Here is a 19647-nt window from a genome sequence, read left to right as displayed (position 1 = left end):
CCAGGGCTACTGCCCAAACTGCTGAACGGAATTACACCAAATTTGGCAAAAAGGTAGAGTTCGGTTCGCAAATCACGCTTTTTGTTAAATGGTGTAAATCCGTTCAGTAGTTCCTGAGAAATCAAAAGTAAAATCATAGATATAGCTAGAGATGAAGTACCGTACTCTGTACTGTACTCTGTAGTGTACTCCGTACCTTCCCGAGCACGAGCTTTATGCTAATTGACTGTCAACACTTGAAACCAGGAAGTGTTGCCGGCCATCTTGTGCCTCGGTAGAACCGAGGCACAACAAAGCAGCAAAAGAAATGTGAAAAACACGCAAAGGGGGCAGGGTAGAATCACCCTGACCCCCTAGGCCTGCTCAGGGGGTCCCACTAGGACCCCCAAGGCCAAATTCTTTTTTTTTTAAATCACGGGATACGCGTAGGTGCGCGTTCCCCGTGAAAAAAAACATGGTCTGCTTTTTTTCAAATTAGCCCCCGGTGGGAAAAAATCCCGGGGGCAAAGTGAAAAAAAGTGTGGGGGGGCCCCAATCCCCCCCACACTGCCCCGGGGACCGCCACCCCCCGGGGCAAAGTAATTATAATAGTGGCGGCACACGGGCCCCCCGCAGCCCCGGGGACCGCCACCCCCTTTGAGATGTCATGAGTGATGTCATGAGTGATGTCACTGACCATGTCATGAGTGATGTAATATGTGACGTCATCAGCAGTGCATTGCGGGCGCACGAGTTATAATTAGCTGAACTAACTATAATGGGGGAATTTCAATGGTTTTGTATGAGTGAAATGCCCAGCTAGTTATAACATTGTGTGACACCTATGGTTTTTTCAGTGAATTTCTAAGGTTTTTTAAATGCTAATTCCTAACTAGAACGTGTCTTAATATTATTACAGCTCCCACGCCATTCAAACCTAAGTCTACATTTTGCCCCCTCATGTTAAAAGACAACATAGACTTATTTCAAGACCAAGTCTCTCTTGAGCTAAAGCAACTGTTCACTAAACAGATGAAAACTAAGAATCAACACCACTATCGTGATGCCGCATACTATCAGTTAATTAAAAAACTACAAGGCAACACCAATATCATTATCCGTCAATCGGATAAGAGTGGAGATGTAGTGTTGTGGCCCAGGAACCTTTATATGGAGGAGGCTTGGGGCCAGCTCACCGATCTAGACTGTTATAAGAGAACCAGCATGAGTGAGGTAAACACGGTGTCCAGTAAGCTTATGGCTTGGAGGAGCTTGGGACTGTTATCAATGGACGAGTACAAGTTTCTCAAAGTTACAAATCCGGTGATGCCGGTTGCATATTTCATCCCCAAAATACACAAAGACAATGTCAAGCCTCCAGGACGCCCGATAATATCAGCATGCAAAAGTATCCTGGAGAATGTGAGTAAATATGTGGATTTTTTTCTCCAGGAGTATGTCAAGAATTTACCATCTTTCGTCCTAGACACTGGAGACTTGCTCAATAAACTAAGGGATGTTCAATGGCAAGCGGATTATTTACTGATTTTACTTGATGTTTCCTCACTTTATACATCTATTCATCACAGGGATGGACTCAAAGCTGTACAGCACTATCTAAACTGTAGAACTGCTTGCCTCAAAGAGCACAGTAGAATGCTGTTGGATATGATTGATCTGTGTCTACACAATAATTTTTTCCTTTTTTCCAATCAGGTTTTCCACCAGATAAGGGGGGTGGCAATGGGGGCCTGTTTTTTCCCCACTTTTGACTGTCTCCATATGGGTTACTGGGAGGAGCAGGTCCTCTTGCCATCCTTCCCAACCATACTGTCCAACAAGGTCGTCAAATGGCTTTGCTATATTGACGACCTCCTGATAATTTGGAAAGGGTCTGAGGGTGATGTGGTCAGCTTTATTAATGACTTGAATAGTAACACCTTGAATTTGGGATTCACAAGTCAAATTAGTGGCACTTCAATTTGTTTTTTGGATGTCGAAATCTATATTTATGATTTCAAACTGGAAACTAGACTTTTCAGAAAACCAACAGCCGGCAATGCCGTGCTTCATGCGTCTAGCCACCATCCAGCCCATCTAATACGCAGCATGCCGTAGGGTGAGATGCTGCGTATTAAAAGGATATGTAGCTCGGATTTGGACTGCAGAATAGCACAGAATGAGTGTAGGGCTAGATTTTTGAGGAGGGGGTATCAGTCTGAGGTATTGGACAAGGCCATGTGTAGAGCCAATACAGTTGGAAGAGGGCGACCTGTAAGGTCACTTGAGCAAGCGTCTTCCACACCACAGGATGAGAGTAGACTGATCTTAACGTATAGCAACCAACATCTAGCTATCCGCAGAATCGTGCGCAGAAACTGGTCTCTCATTTCTAGTGACCCTATCCTAGGACAGCAATTGCGTAACCCTCCTAGTATCACGTATAGAAAAGCTAGGTCTATGCATGACAGTCTGGTTTCCAGTAGTCCTGAAGTCAGAGTAGCAGGAAATTGGCTATCTGGCAGCAAAGGGTTTCTTAAGTGCTCAGTTTGCAAGGCGTGCAAGAATGAAATAAACAACAGCGAGTACTCGATTCCCTTCAGTGAGAAACCGGTTCGCATCCAATCTAAGTTGACTTGCAAAACTGAGAACGCGGTGTATGTGCTGGAGTGTCCGTGCGGCCTACGTTATGTGGGCAGCACGAAATTACCGGTACACAAAAGGATACTCCAGCACCTTAGAGCCATTATCAACGGCGACACCGCGTACCCAGTGGCAAGACATTTTGAGGAAGTCCACAATCAGAACCCCGCAGGCTTAAAATATTTTGCAATCGAAACAGTTCCTCCACTCAGGAGAGGGGGTGACCGCGAGGCACTTCTACGTAAACTGGAAACAAGACACATAATACTGTTCGATTGCAAAATTCCAAACGGTATGAATTCAAGTGAGGATTTTTTTACCTGTTTGTAGGTATTTCTGTTGTTTATAGCATATCTGTAAATTGCTGCTCTTCCAACCGATATAATGTTTTTTTAACTTTTTTATGCATTTAGGTATCGTACATTTTTGGCACTTTTTGTAATAATTTATACACTTGGATTGGTATAGCGTGTTGATATGTATTTATTTGCTGAGTTTTGCACATTCAGTTGGACTTGATTGCTATTTGCACATTGACTATAGCCCACTCGGGCCGTATTATTCTGGTAAATGCATTAATATGATTAGATGAATAGGACACAACAGGTCTGTTGGTGTAAAAAGATCAAAATTGGTTCCTTTTTATTTTTAATTTGGTCCCCTGTTTCTACAGATGTCCTAGGCGAGCTTGTTGTATGATGAAACATTTTTTTTAGCAGTAGCAATTTGAATAGACATGTATATAGGATACTGATAAAGTATCATTTCATTTCTTGAATTTAATCAGGAATTGTTTTTACATGTTTTTATTTGCTGCACTGTTATACTCATGCATTTTAGCTTTGCTGTTTATTGTATTTTACAATTATTCTTGAGACATATTTATTGCAAATTACCTTTATGTTTCTGACCGCAAAAAGTAGACAAAAGTATGTCTTCTGTGTCCATGTATTACTGTCAGCACGCTAGCACTTTAAAAAGGTCACTCCGCCTTCTCAGCGATGTCATGTGATCAAGGACCTTTGCGGGCTGAAACGCGTCATGGTGGACTTGGTGTTTGGGCTACAATAAAATAATATTTGCACCAGTTGCGGGTGCATCTCGTCTTGTCAAAACTGACTATTGAAGAGTTTTTATGCCTTATATATATATATATATATATATATATATATATATATATATATACATATATATATATATATATATATATATATATATATATATATATATATATGCCAAAACCTCAGTCTCCCTCGCGCTGAAGCCTTTCTCCTCAGCTGCGAAAAGGAACAGGCACAAACCAAGCTATTGGATGCAAAATTATTTTATTTTCAGTGCTGTCACCATAACGTTTCGGCTCCGTGGAGCCTTGATCACATGACAGCGTGTCATAATGCTGAGTCCATTTTTAAAGTGCAAGTGCTACCATTTCATTGGGTTACATTCAGTAAACATAGAAGACAGATTAAAGCATTACAAAACTTCCTTTGAATATAAAAAAAAGTTAAAAATAGGTAATGAGAACCTGAATACTGGTAAAATACCTAAGGTTGTAAAAAGTGCTGCATATACTGACAAGCTGTTACTATTTACATCACTAATGTGCAAATTACGCAAGTCAAAACATTTGATTTCATGTATATATGTCATTCTGTCATAAACAAAACTATTGTGCGTTAAATCCCTTTGTATGTTGTGCAATGCTGTGCAAAGCTTGTTCCCTCGAGTAACCCATACCTAAAGTGCTACGTACGTGTAAAGGATAAAAGATAAAAAAGGGCCACATGTGTAGTTAAAATAACTGAACAAGATTTCCAATTAATGTTGTTACATTAAGACCGACTGAGCCCAGTCCTGTCTATCCAAGTTCATCTACACTTTCAGTCTTACTCTATAAGTGTACAACCTGATAATTTGCCTAAGAGGTATAGGATATATGTATTTGATACCAGACTATAGAATAGAGGTGAGGCATACCTATTATTACAGTACTAAATACAGTGGCTTGAATCCATAAACTTTAATCCAACGAGTTTGAAGATGTGGTTACAGTGCAAAATGCGCAATAAATAGTTCTAGGATAGTGCAAATATGTTAAAATTAGTCCCCTTAAATCAATAAATAGTAATCAATCTGCTAAAATACTGTTGAAAAGAAAATGACCCTTGCACCATATTGTCTCTATTGTATCCTATCAAGTCCTACAAAACCTAGTGTAAACAAGTGTATAAATCCTCAGTGAGATTTAAACCCCCAGGTTGCTTGGTGTCCAACTGTAGGATGTATTTGGTGTCGAGTTTGCGCAACTTTGACTCCCTGTTTCCACCCCGTATACTGGCAACTACTGCATCAATTACACAGTATTGAAGTTATTACTCTGATGGTGTTCTTTAAAATGTCTGGCGACCGGGTACGTGTTGTCTTGGCTGGTTATGGCCCTAAGGTGTTGTAATATACGTTTGTGAACAGGGAGCTTGGTGCTCCCCACATAACGTAGGGCACAGGGACATTCAAGAATGTAGACCGCATATTCGGTCTTGCATGTAAGAACTTTACTAATCAGGTGCTCTTGATTGCTAAATCCATCCTTGAATGACATCCTGTTGGTACCGTGTGTGCAGGCTTTACAAGTTTTGCATTTGAAAAAACCCCTATTGCTTTGAAGCCAAGATGTTTTTTCTAATATTTCCGGGCCAGTATCAACCAATCTGTCCTTCATAGTCGGTGCACGACTATATGTGATTGATGGCTTCTTGGGTAGTAAGTTGCCTATTACCGGGTCATTAAGTACAATAGGCCGACTATTGTTACCAATATTGCGTATGTCCTTGTGTTGGTTACAATAACCAATTAGGAATTTAAACGAATCAGTAGAATTCGTGTTGACTGTATTGGCCACAGGTGCCTTAACCGATAACTCGTCCGAGGCATCGTATTTAGTTAGTAAGTGGGAGCAGCTAATCAACATGGATTTCCGTATCGCTTTGTCGATGATCTTATTTGAATAACCTCTTTCTAGAAACCTCTCTTTGCTGGCTGGCTGTTCCTGATGTAACTCTGTATCATTGCTGCACAGTCTCCTAAGGCGAATCATTTCACCATACGGAATGCTCATTATTAAATGAGCTGGGTGTGTGCTGCCAGCATGTATGGTTGTATTTCCAGCTGAGCTTTTTCGATACAATCTAGTCTCGAGTTTATTCCCACTGGCATATACCTCAGTGTCCAAGAAGGGCACTTTTTCTAGACTCATAGTAACTGTGAAGTTTAAATTGTATTGATTCACGTTAATTTTCTCTACAAAGTCAATAGCCTCCTCCCGGCTACCCCTCCATACAACAAAAAGATCATCAATGAATCGGTACAATGCTATTACATTGTTGGCCAACTCCTGTTGGTAGTTCACCTTGAGGATCAATTCCTCCCAAGCGCCCATGTGCAAACATGCGAAGCTTGGGGAGAAACTGGCCCCCATATCCACTCCTTGCAGTTGCCTATACAATAAATTGTTGAACATGAATATATTGTGCTCCAAACAAAATTCAAGCATCTGAATCAACATGTTGTTCTGTTTGTCAAACATTGCATCTCTTCGTGACAAATAAAATTTACCTGCAGCTATACCATCAGAATGTCGGATGCTTGTATACAGTGCGGTGACATCTAGTGCCATCAACCAATCCCCGTCCTGCCACTTAACATCTTTCAATTTGAACAAGAATCACCTGTGTCTTGTATGTATGATTCAAGAGATTTGACATAACTTTGCAGGAAGTAATCAATATACACTGATGTTCTTTCAAGTAAGCCCCCACGGGCCGTGATAATTGGTCTGCCGGGGGGATTCACTTTGTCCTTGTGTATTTTCGGTATGTAGTATATTGATGGAATCACCGGGTCCTCAGTTCTCAGATATCTGTGTTCTGCCTCAGATATTAGTTTCTTGTTCCTCCATTTTGATAAATGTTGATGATATTCAATCTGCATAGATTGTTCAATTGGTTGTATGCTTCCTTGTCATAGTTGACCTTGGTCTGCAGTACAACATTTCCCCCTTTGCCACTGGGGCGCACAATGATACTTTTATCTTTGCTTAATTTGGATACCAGAGCTTCATATTCCATAGTCAACCGATCATATTTGTGTCGGCCCTTACATGTCCTACTGTGTAGTTCTTCAAGTTGGCTGATCACATTCTCGTTGAATAGATCTATAGCATCACGTGGCATGAAAGGGCAAAATGTGGATGGTGGCTTGAATGATGTTAAAGGGACTTCAATGCCCTCAATTGGAGCTCCCCTTCCAGTAGCTTCAATCATAGTTTTATCTGTGGATACTGAATCTGCCCCTTTAGGTGCCCATAGTTCAAAAATCTCTTGCGAGAGAGTTGCCGCCATGTTTCTGGGATTCGGTTATATATATATAAACGATGGTGTAGGCCTGGCAAGAATTTTTTTTTTCCCGGTTGTCATGGCAGTTTAAAACCTACAGGCTGCAATGGCAGGCCTGAGACATATTTAACATGCCACTTTAGTGGGTGGCACAATTAGCGCTGCTGGCCCAATCGCAGCATTATAATTTACAGACCCTGGGTAACATATAGTAGGTAATTATAAATGAAATATGCCAAATGAGGTGTAAGCCAATTGTACTATATTTCAAGATGAGAAAAGGAGGGGTTAAGGCAAAACATTGAGGGGAAGACAACACCAAGAAGGTCAGGTCTAACATTAGACCTCTTCAGTAAAGTCTAGCTTTCTTCAAATGGCACAGTGAGCATGGGACCTACATATGAGCCTTCCTGTTCCACTTAAGACATCACACTAAGGAACATCAAAATGTTAATAATCGAATAGTCAGAGTAATCTCATCCCAGTCCATGCCATATCGCATATGCCCAGATGTGGGTCCTGTACTCACTGTTCCATAGGAGTCAAGCTACACCCAACTGAAGAGCCTCAGTTAGGCCAAAATTGGTCTGGGGTTGCTGGTGGTCCCTTCTGGAGAGACTGTGCCTGTCAGTTAGGGGTCTATTGTTCCCATATGGAGCAGGGTCAGTATTGATTGCATAAGACAGACCTTTTTCTAGAGTGGCAATGTGTTTGAAAAATGGTGAACTGGATTGGGGCCCTAGTGTTATGCAGTGGCAGAGATTAATTCAAGCATTCCACCCATCACATTGTGGAAATTCCTCAGAAGGCACATAGATCACCACAGGGCTGATGGTGATCTCTAAATTTGATGCTTTCCTGTCCATCAGGGTGGCAGGCATAATGTTCTCCAACTCAGTGAAAGATAGAGTACAAAAGGCAGAAGGCTAAATCAGGCCAAAGTAACAACACATTCATTGTCTGTGGAACATAAAAATGTGCCCTACATAGCTGCCCATTTGAGGATGATGTAAACCAACAGCATAATTCTGAGGAGGGATAACAAAACACATTTGTAGAGTTCTCTTTTATTCACTTTTTTAAATGTACAGCTTGTCAATTTACTTCTCGAAACTGAAATGCAGTCTCTAGTTATGAAGGCATGCCATAGAGACGTTTAAGAAAGGGTTGTAGGCTTACCTTTAATAGTAGGACTGGCAGCCTCCTTTTTTAATGCTTTCGCCGGAGCTGATGGAGGTGTTGTTGCTACTTTTACTTCTGAACACAAAAATAAATAAGTTTAAAATTGGGGAAACCATGTTGTTTTATTCTGCTCTCACATGTCTAGTAACAATTTTTCCAAAATGTAATAAAAACAAACTGCCAAAAGCAAAAGCACTGTAATATAAAGATGCTAACTAAACAACAATGGCTACCTTAAGCAGTGGTTACACAGATCCTATTTGTGCCCTAAATTGGAATAGGATGGGTGAGCATTTCGTAACTGTTTGCACACAAGATTTATGGGTACCTTTTTTGGTGGTTTTCCCCTAAATGACGGTAAATTTGCTCTCATTTTCCACCTGTTGAAAAAATGTGTCTCTTTCATAGCATGGTGGCTGGTGGGATCATGATATATGTTTGCTAGAAACAGTCTTTGTAGCTCCATTCAACTCTAGGCGGCCTATTTTTGATTATTTCAGGGGCAATATGAGCCTTGCTTTTTTCACTTTTAACTATATCCACAGGGAAATTAATTGTTTTTTAAATTTACCGGGACTCAAGAATTACTTTTTTGAGTGTCTTTGCAGTCCTCCTGCCACTTGTTGGTTCACCAGTCTTTGGACACCTGGCTCTTTGCTGTATTTGATAATCATCACGTTCAGCATCAGAGTTGTTGTAGACTGCTCTGAGTTTGAAGCAATGTTCCACTTGCGATGCCTGTAAAGGAGGGATTGTGTCTGTGGTTGAGACAAGGGTTAGAATCCAGGGCTGAGACTGAGACTTCCCTCAGTCATGCTGTGTAAGGGAATGGATTTTGTTTGAAGGTACAGAGGAGGTGGGATATCAACTACTGAGACTGAGCAATGACCTGGACCTGCCCTTAGAACTTCAGTGGCAGGGGATTCATAAATCAAAGAGTGCTCTGGATTGGATGGGAGATCATTGACAGATTAATACTCAGAATCTGTTATCATAAACTTGGTGGAAAAGATGCACATTATGCTCCATTAATAAGTGAGGAAATTAGCATTTTATTGTGTGATATTTCACCAGGTCTTTGCATTCGCTACCCTTTTTCTTTTGCGGAATCTGCTTTTTGTTGGCTTTAGGGCTCTGTATTCTTTACTCCTGCTAACCAAGAGGCAAAATAACTGCATGCAATCAACGCAAAAATTGATGAACATGCAAGACTGTAACACTTTTCCTATGACACAAAAGATTTTTTTTTATTCATAATTCAAATTCAAAATGGTGTGTCCCAAAGGTAGAAAACAGTGTATCGATTCCCCAGTGAAAAAACAAAACATAGACATATGCAACACATATACAGTGAAAAGGTTCTTGTGTGTTTGTAACAAACAACTTTTACAATTAATATAGTCTATTGGCTTTGGTTGCTGAGCCATTTGTTTGTTTCTTATCAGTGTTGATTGCGTTTTGACCCTTTAACCATATACAAGGGTCTCATAAGGAATTAATAAATGTAGTGACATCTGACCTTCCCGCATCCTATATCAGAATGGTATGGTCAGGCTAATCATGAAAGGAGTAAAGAAGGGTTCACCCTTTGTGAAAATTAAGGCAAAACTCACTCAGGGGGAATGTATGACGCATACGTTGACAACCAGGGGGCATATTTATGAGTTTGCATCTCTTCAAATCAGCAGGGATGCGCCAGAACTGATGCGTCACGCAATTCCCTCCTTGCGGCACCACAAGCGGCGCACCATGGTGCAAGGAAGGGCAGATGCGTGACGCATCTTGTGTTGTACGGGTGGCGCATTGCTGGAGTAGCGTCGCAAGTGCGATGCAATTCCTGCAATGTATAGAGGCCACCCATACATAACATGGTGCGTCACTCCTTACGCCTGCTTCAAGCAGGCGTAAGGATTTGACGCAGCAGCGTCGTAAAACTGACTCAGTGAAATCTTGTAGATTTCACTGCGTCAGTTTTACGGGGCTTTCCTACGAGGGAACGCCCACCCTGCGACAGAACGCCCACATGAAACCTGACGCAGGTTTCATGTGGCGCAGGGCTTTACAACGTGACGCATGGTGTTCTTTAAAATGTCTGGCGACCAGGTACGTGTTGTCTTGGCTGGTTATGGCCCTAAGGTGTTGTAATATACTTCTGTGAACAGGGAGATTGGTGCTCCCCACATAACGTAGAGCACAGGGACATTCAAGAATGTAGACCACATATTCGGTCTTGCATGTAAGAACTTTACTAATCAGGTGCTCTTGATTGCTAAATCCATCCTTGAATGACATCCTGTTGGCACCGTGTGTGCAGGCTTTACAAGTTCTGCATTTGAAAAAACCCCTATTGCTTTGAAGCCAAGATGTTTTTTCTAATATTTCCGGGCCAGTATCAACCAATCTGTCCTTCATAGTCGGTGCACGACTATATGTGATTGATGGCTTCTTGGGTAGTAAGTTGCCTATTACCGGGTCATTAAGTACAATAGGCCGACTATTGTTAACAATATTGCGTATGTCCTTGTGTTGGTTACAATAACCAATTAGGAATCTAAACGAATCAGTAGAATTCGTGTTGACTGTATTGGCCACAGGTTCCTTAACCGATAACTCGTCCGAGGCATCGTATTTAGTTAGTAAGTGGGAGCGGCTAATCAACATGGATTTCCGTATCGCTTTGTCGATGATCTTATTTGAATAACCTCTTTCTAGAAACCTCTCTGTGCTGGCTGGCTGTGCCTGATGTAACTCTGTATCATTGCTGCACAGTCTCCAAAGGCGAATCATTTCGCCGTACGGAATGCTCATTATTAAATGAGCTGGGTGTGTGCTGCCAGCATGTATGGTTGTATTTCCAGCTGAGCTTTTTCAATACAATCTAGTCTCAAGTTTATTCCCACTGGCATATACCTCAGTGTCCAGGAAGGGCACTTTTTCTTGACTCATAGTAACTGTGAAGTTTAAATTGTATTGATTCACGTTAATTTTCTCTAAAAAGTCAATAGCCTCCTCCCGGCTACCCCTCCATCAAAAATGAATCGGTACCATGCTATTACATTGTTGGCCAACTCCTGTTGGTAGTTCACCTTGAGGACCAGTTCCTCCCAAGCGCCCATGTGCAAACATGCGAAGCTTGGGGAGAAACTGGCCCCCATAGCCACTCCTTGCAGTTGCCTGTACAATAAATTGTTGAACATGAATATATTGTGCTCCAAACAAAATTCAAGCATCTGAATCAACATGTTGTTCTGTTTGTCAAACATTGCATCTCTTCGTGACAAATAAAATTTAACTGCAGCTATACCATCAGAATGTGGGATGCTTGTATACAGGGCGGTGACATCAAGTGCCATCAACCAATCCCCGTCCTGACCCTTAACATCTTTCAATTTGAACAAGAAATCACCCGTGTCTTGTATGTATGATTCAAGAGATTTGACATAACTTTGCAGGAAGTAATCAATATACACTGATGTCCTTTCAAGTAAGCCCCCACGGGCTGTGATAATTGGTCTGCCTGGGGGATTGACTTTGTCCTTCTGTATTTTCGGTATGTAGTATATTGATGGAATCACCGGGTCCTCAGTTCTCAGATATCTGTATTCTACCTCAGATATTAGTTTCTTGTTCCTCCATTTTGATGATATTCAATCTGCATAGATTTGACCATGCTGACATTCATCCTCTCATATTGGTCACAATTGTTCAATTGGTTGTATACTTCCTTGTCATAGTTGACCTTGGTCTGCAGTACAACATTTCCCCCTTTGCCACTGGGGCGCACAATGATACTTTTATCTTTGCTTAATTTGGATACCAGAGCTTCATATTCAATAGTCAACCGATCATATTTGTGTCGGCCCTTACATGTCCTACTGTGTAGTTCTTCAAGTTGGCTGATCACATTCTCGTTGAATAGATCTATGAAATCATGTGGCATGATAGGGCAAAATGTGGATGGTGGCTTGAATGATGTTAAAGGGACTTCAATGCCCTCAATTGGAGCTCCCCTTCCAGTAGCTTCAATCATAGTTTTATCTGTGGATACTGAATCTGCCCCTTCAGTTGCCCATAGTTCAAAAATCTCTTGCAAGAGAGTTGCCGCCATGTTTCTGGGATTCGGTTATATATAAAAAAGATGGTGTAGGCCTGGCAAGAATGTTATTTTTCCCAGTTGTCATGGCAGTTTAAAAACTACAGGCTGCAATGGCAGGCCTGAGACATATTTAACATGCCACTTTAGTGGGTGGCACAATTAGCGCTGCTGGCCCAATAGCAGCATTATAATTTACAGACCCTGGGTAACATATAGTAGGTATTTATAAATGAAATATGCCAAATGAGGTGTAAGCCAATTGTACTATATTTCAAGATGAGAAAATGAGGGGTTAAGGCAAAACATTGAGGGGAAGACAACACCAAGAAGGTCAGGTCTAACATTAGACCTCTTCAGTAAAGTGTAGCTTTCTTCAAATGGCACAGTGAGCATGGGAGCTACATCTGGGTCTTCCTGTTCCACTTAAGACATCACACTAAGGAACACCAAAATTTAAATAATTGAATAGTCAGAGTAATCTCATCCCAGTCCATGCCATATCGCATATGCCCAGATGTGGGTCCTGTACTCACTGTTCCATAGGAGTCAAGCTACTCCCAACTGAAGAGTCTCAGTTAGGACAAAAGTGGTCTGGGGTTGCTGGTGGTCCCTTCTGGAGAGACTGTGCCTGTCAGTTAGGGGCCTATTGTTCCCATATGGAGCAGGGTCAGTATTGATTGCATAAGACAGACCTTTTTCTAGAGAGGCAATGTGTTTGAAAAATGGTGAACTGGATTGGGGCCCTAGTGTTATGCAGTGGCAGAGATTAATTCAAGCATTCCATCCATCACATTGTGGAAATTCCTCAGAAGGCACATAGATCACCACAGGGCTGATGGTGATCTCTAAATGTAATCCTTTCCTGCCCATGAGGGTGGCAGGCATAATGTTCTCCAACTCAGTGAAAGATAGAGTACAAAAGGCAGAAGGCTAAAGCAGGCCAAAGTAACAACACATTCATTGTCTGTGGAACATAAAAATGTGCCCTACATAGCTGCCCATTTGAGGCTGATGTAAACCAACAGCATAATTCTGAGGAGGGATAACAAAACACATATGTAGAGTTCTCTTTTATTCACTTTTTTAAATGTACAGCTTGTCAATTTACTTCTCTAAACTGAAATGCAGTCTCTAGTTATGAAGGCATGCCATAGAGACATTTAAGAAAGGGTTGTGGCTTACCTTTAACAGTAGGACTGGCAGCCTCCTTTTTTAATGGTTTCGCCGGAGCTGATGGAGGTGTTGTTGCTACTTTTACTTCTGAACACAAAAATAAATAAGTTTAAAATTGGGGAAACCAGGTTGTTTTATTCTGCTCTCACATGTCTAGTAACAATTTTTCCAAAATGTAATAAAAACAAACTGCCAAAAGCAAAAGCACTGTAATATAAAGATGCTAACTAAACAACAATGGCTACCTTAAGCAGTGGTTACACAGATCCTATTTGTGCCCTAAATTGGAATAGGATGGGTGAGCATTTCGTAACTGTTTGCACACAAGATTTATGGGTACCTTTTTGGTGGTTTTCCCCTAAATTACGGTAAATTTGCTCTCATTTTCCACCTGTTGAGAAAATGTGTCTCTTTCATAGCATGGTGGCTGGTGGGATCATGATATATGTTTGCTAGAAACAGTCTTTGTAGCTCCATTCAACTCTAGGCGGCCAATTGTTGATTATTTCAGTGGCAATATGAGCCTTGCTTTTTTCACTTTTAACTCTATCCACAGGGAAATTCATTGTTTTTTAAATTTACCAGGACTCAAGAATTACTTTTTTGAGTGTCTTTGCAGTCCTCCTGCCACTTGTTGGTTCACCAGTCTTTGGACACCTGGCTCTTTGCTGTATTTGATAATCATCACATTCAGCATCAGAGTTGTTGTAGACTGCTCTGAGTTTGAAGCAATGTTCCACTTGCGATGCCTGTAAAGGAGGGGTTGTGTCTGTGGTTGAGACAAGGGTTATAATCCAGGGCTGAGACTGAGACTTCCCTCAGTCATGCTGTGTAAGGGAATGGATTTTGTTTGAAGGTACATAGGAGGTGGGATATCAACTACTGAGACTGGGCAATGACCTGGACCTGCCCTTAGAACTTCAGTGGCAGGGGGATCAGAAATCAAAGAGTGCTCTGGATTGGATGGGAGATCATAAGACAGATTAATACTCAGAATCTGTTATCATAAACTTGGTGGAAAAGATGCACATTATGCTCCATTAATAAGTGTTGGAAATGAGCATTTTTTGAGTGATATTTCACCAGGTCTTTGGATTCACTACCCTTTTTTCTTTTGCTGAACCTGCTTTTTGTTGGCTTTAGTGCTCTGTATTCTTTACTCCTGCTAACCAAGAGGCAAAATAACTGCATGCAATGAACGCAATAATTGATGAACATGCAAGACTGTAACACTTTTCTTATGACACAAAAGATTTTTTTTTTATTCATAATTCAAATTCAAAATGGTGTGTCCCGAAGGTAGAAAACAGTGTATCGATTCCCCAGTGAAAAAACAAAACACAGACATATGCAACACATATACAGTGAAAAAGTTCTTGTGTGTTTGTAACAAACAACTTTTACAATTAAGATAGTCTATTGGCTTTTGTTGCTGAGCCATTTGTTTGTTACTTATCAGTGTTGATGGCGTTTTGACCCTTTAACCATATACAAGGGTCTCATAAGGAATTAATAAATGTAGTGACATCGACCTTCCCGCATCCTATATCAGAATGGTATGGTCAGGCTAATCATGAAAGGAGTAAAGAAGGGTTTACCCTTTGTGAAAATTAAGGCAAAACTCACTCAGGGGGAATGTATGACGCATACGTTCACAACGAGGTATTTTACATCGAGTTTGTTACAACGCAAGTTGTTACAACAAATTGCGCTGTAAGCATACTGCGGTGTAACAACAGTGTTGCAAAGGTCGTTCTCCACTCAGGTGTAATGAATGCCCCCAAGTGGGAATGGTCCATGATAAACTGTCAACAGACAGCTTCAGAGAACCGACACTCATTTCTATTGAATCGTAACTGTAAACAGCCAGCTGGTAATAAACTGCTGTTCAACTGGAGAAACAAAATCCTCCCTGCCAATAGCAAACAGCACAGTAATAGTGACTGTCTTTGTGAGGATCCTGAAGCACAGTGCAAGTTATTTACAAAAGCACACACTCTTTTTTAATCAATATTTGTTGTAATTATATTTATTTTGTTGTGCTTTTTCAATGTGGACAATATCCATTGTTTTGTATCTCTGTGGAAATGTTCATACGTATAACAAAACAAAAACAAAGTTGTGCCATAAGATCAAGTGTGGTGGTTATGAATGTTTCTAAATTATTGTATTAACTAAAGATAAAAAGCAGAAACAAAAATTGTATCAAAAGAACAGGTGTGATGGTTATGAATGTTCATAAATTATTGCTTTGATTGTATGAGGTTATTTGCCTTTTTATTGGAAATTTCTTGAAATGATACCAATGAGAACCATTGTTTTGTAATAATCATTTATAAAAAGTTGGTATTTTCATGCCATACCCAAATGTACCTTTCTGTCAGGGGTTGCGGGACTGTTAATGGTGCTCCTGTGGTGAGATTTGTATTCCTCCCAGACAATGGACAAAAGGGCTCAGTTTGGAGACATGAGGTTCTTCTTGACAGGATTTCTTTGGAGGAGGTGGGCTCCTGGTCTTGATTACACTTCAAAGGGTAGCCCAATGACTGAACTCAGCTTTTCCTGGCTACAGAAGAAGCCTAGTATGTCACTGGAAGATGCAGCTCTTACCGGGGCCTGTCTGCTCTTTGTTTCACCTGACAAGCTGGAGTCAAATCCAGGAGAAAGCAAAGAACTGACCAGAAACAATTTTAGGTTTAGACAAAGGAGTGTCCCACACCCACAAGCTGACACTGGGTGTAAACGTGGCGTTCCCAGCTTTTGATCAGAACACTCCTGGACTTAGGAGATTCAGAAGAAGAACACACCCTGCTGTCTGAAGAAGGAAGACTTGATCTGCTTGCCTTGAACACAGAACCCCAGAAGTGACTCCAAGGGTTAATTGGATGACCTCCTGTTTGGGCTACTGGGATACAACAGGGTTCCAGTGTCCCTTCCTTCTCCGAAGATTACCAGACCCAAATAGATCTGAACAGGTCTTTTCCTCTGCTAGCCTCTGTGGGAGTGAGTCTTATACCCATTGCTTTTCTCAAGGTCCTTGAGCCTTAGCTGAAATCAAAGTGTACTTCTGGAGTCCTAACTGAAGGTTCCACCGGATCCAACGTGAAGGGTTGCAGAGGGTAGCTACTCATCGAGGGTTTACTGGATCTGACACTGAGCGACACAGAGCCTTGCAGAGTCAGATGTCAAAACCTACCGCAGGATGAACTTAGTCCTGTGTCCTCCTCACACTCCAACAGCCTGAACTACTGCCTGTGTCCACGTCTGACGCAACCAGATACCCACAGTAGGCAATTCGTGCAATTTGTCACAAATTTTACATAAAAGGTTAAAAGCTCATCACTCTTGTTCTACTGCATTGATTTTTGTTGTTTTTTTTTATACAATTTGAATCATTAAAACATTCTCTACCTTTTTTAATTGGTTCAGGTCTTGTATTTTGCTTTCACTTTATTATTGTTTGAGTGCTGTATAAAAACTTTAAACATTTCCTCTAAGTTGAATCTGCCTACGTTTAACCCAAACTACCAGAGAGTTAAGCACAGGTCTACTTAGTGACATTTGTAGTTCACCCTGACAAGGATTGTGATTGTTCTTTAAACTGGGTTCTCACCCCCTTCAACAAATAATCCAGATTCTTAAAATTGGTAGCCCTGACAACAAAGAACAAGGGTGCTGGCCTCCTAGAGGAAGTTCAAGATCTGCGGTAAAATCTAAGGAAGGTCAGTCTCAATGTGTTCTCTTAATTTGATCAAAGTGATGAAGACTATCCCAGTAAGAAACAGCAATAAGAATTTTGCTCTGTTTCCCCTTGGGTTCCAAAGAAATCTGCAATCTACCCCGTGCCTCTGTGACGACCGGTCTTGACAAACAATGATGCATTTTACATTTTTTGTGCTTTTCATACATTATTCGCCCAATTGTTTTTAATTTCCTCTATGAAGTTACTACATTTTAGGCAGTGCATCTAAGCTTTTAAATTTCTTCAACAACTACCTGATGAAGAGTCTTGCTTTTACATTAGCGCCATGCACCCAGGATAAATGCTTTGATCCCTTATTCTGGTTTATATAGGAGCTGTATCATTGTACTACACTGACCCATGAGACTCCTATTATTGTAAATTGTACTTATGCCTTTATTTGCCTATCTGCATCATTATTTCCATGTTTTATCATTGTCCTGCACTGATTCATGATGTTTTTTCATATTTAATCACATTTGTGCAGAAATAATCATGTTTGTATTCATTTATATCTTTGTGCATTTTCATGGTTGCTTCAACAGCCAAATAAAGTAGTCTGAATCTGACTCTGAAGACAGTAACAGTTTCGTGAAAACCAGATCATCTCTGTAGTAAGGTAAAATAAAGGTAAATCCTTACATACCTGCTCAGACAGTTTATTTTTAGGTCTCAAATATGAAGCATAGTGTTGTGTAGTTCCTACCAATCCATAGGACCTGCGCATTTGTTTGGACAACATAAAGATTGGGTGAGGTGCCTAGAATAATTTCGGTCTGACGTCTCCATGAGGAGGTGTCCAGTTTGTGACCAAGGCAGGCTCCTTCATTCTCTCACACCAGGTAATGGGGTTGCATTGTAGAACATATTGAAAATGTCACACTGTGTATTCTGTATATTTCTCTCATCACTAGTGGGAACGAGTGACTGAGAAAAAGGTTCTGATCTATTTCCATGATCACTAAGGAGTCATGGTTGTTGTGTCAGTGGTTACCACAAACTGTTTGCTCCTGGGTAAGGTTATGGAGGATAATGGTGGATTTCTAAATGAAGCAAGGTCCTTGTAGGTAATCAATCCAGCTCATAGAAATATACAGAATACACAGTGTGAACTTTGCAATATGTTAATTGAATCAACATTATTCTGTTGTAAAATACATGTGCTGCGATAATCAGTAGACAGGAGCAGATGATATGAAACACAGGCACTAAAAGTGTCAATAGTAGATACAGTTCTACTATGGTGCTACAAATAGTGTATATATGCAGGCATAGAAACAATGCAGTCCTGCAATGCAAACCCTACTCTAAGTGTTCCTAGAGTGTGTGTAGGTTTGAAGCCACGAATCCCCCCAAGGGATGATCCAACCCCATTACCTGGTGGGAGAGCCTGCCTTGGTCACAAACTGGACACCCCCTCACAGGGACGTCGGACCGCTGCTTGTAAAGTCTCAGCATTCAGGGACCCTCAGTGTCAGCTGACGTGCCTCCTCTGTAAGCTATTGGTATGCTCATTATTTGTAATAGAAAGCAGCCTTGCGAGGTATGCATAGGCCAATCAATGGTATGGATATGTAAATAGCTATGTCGCCCCATGGATGAAAATAAAGAACGACCTGTGTACACAGTGCGTAAAGAGGCCTTGTACAGGATGTTTGAGGCATCATGATAATGTACGAAGCTGTAGTTTCAGAGAATCTAATCCAACATTGTCGTGCATGCAAATATGTGTAAAAGTTCCCAGCATAAGTTATGGTGAAAAAAGAAGGCGACAGGGTGTTTCTAAGTATCCTAAAACTCTGCATCCGGTCTTATATGTAGCTGTTATATACACACAATCAACACAAAAGTTCCTATCAGAGCCACCCTAATACCCCAAATATTGTTAATTTTGTTTACAAAGATCCTTTCTTTTGTATTTTTGGGGACTCTTTGTGACAATGCTGGGAACGCCGTGAATACGTTGCAAAATCGCAAAACAAAGGTAGACATTCAATGGCCACCAGCACATCCAAAAGTATTAACTACAAAACTCCATTTGGAACAATGCACTACATATGCTACAATAAACATCCTTTTTAAAAAACATGTTTAAACTCATGCTTTTTACTAAGTTTCTTTAAAATACATCTTGAAGACTTATTTTTGCTGTTATTCGGGGAGTCACGACGATGCCGTTAACTGCAACGATTGCACCTTTTTCAGATAGTGAAAAACACAAATATGCACACATATTACAGTATTTCTCATATTAGGGGTTTATTATTGAACACTTCAAACTCATTTTTTTGTGTATTTCTTGGACAACCATCTTTAAAACCAATTTTTAATTGTCGGTCATGCCAGAGATAAAAATGACATTGGTAATCACGATTCCTGCAGGTACGGCGCGAAAGCGGAGAGCAAAAGCAGGAATTCAACAGCCAGCACCATGTTAAAAC

General features: G+C 40.8%; 1 protein-coding gene across 1 annotated transcript in view; it reads right to left on the bottom strand.

The window, feature by feature from the left end:
- Nucleotides 1-19647, bottom strand: part of LOC144762658 (uncharacterized) — a 1356333-nt gene that overhangs the window by 1320029 nt on the left and 16657 nt on the right. Inside the window, exon 3 of the mRNA XM_078647891.1 lies at nt 13474-13551. Within this exon, the coding sequence (XP_078504017.1) occupies nt 13474-13551 (78 nt within the window). The remainder of the gene's footprint in view (nt 1-13473; nt 13552-19647) is intronic.

Source organism: Lissotriton helveticus, chromosome 6 (genome assembly GCF_964261635.1).
Source record: "Lissotriton helveticus chromosome 6, aLisHel1.1, whole genome shotgun sequence".
NCBI classification, from domain to species: domain Eukaryota; kingdom Metazoa; phylum Chordata; class Amphibia; order Caudata; family Salamandridae; genus Lissotriton; species Lissotriton helveticus.
Note: the sequence above shows the minus strand (reverse complement) of the source record. Positions and strands in the feature narration are given on the sequence as shown.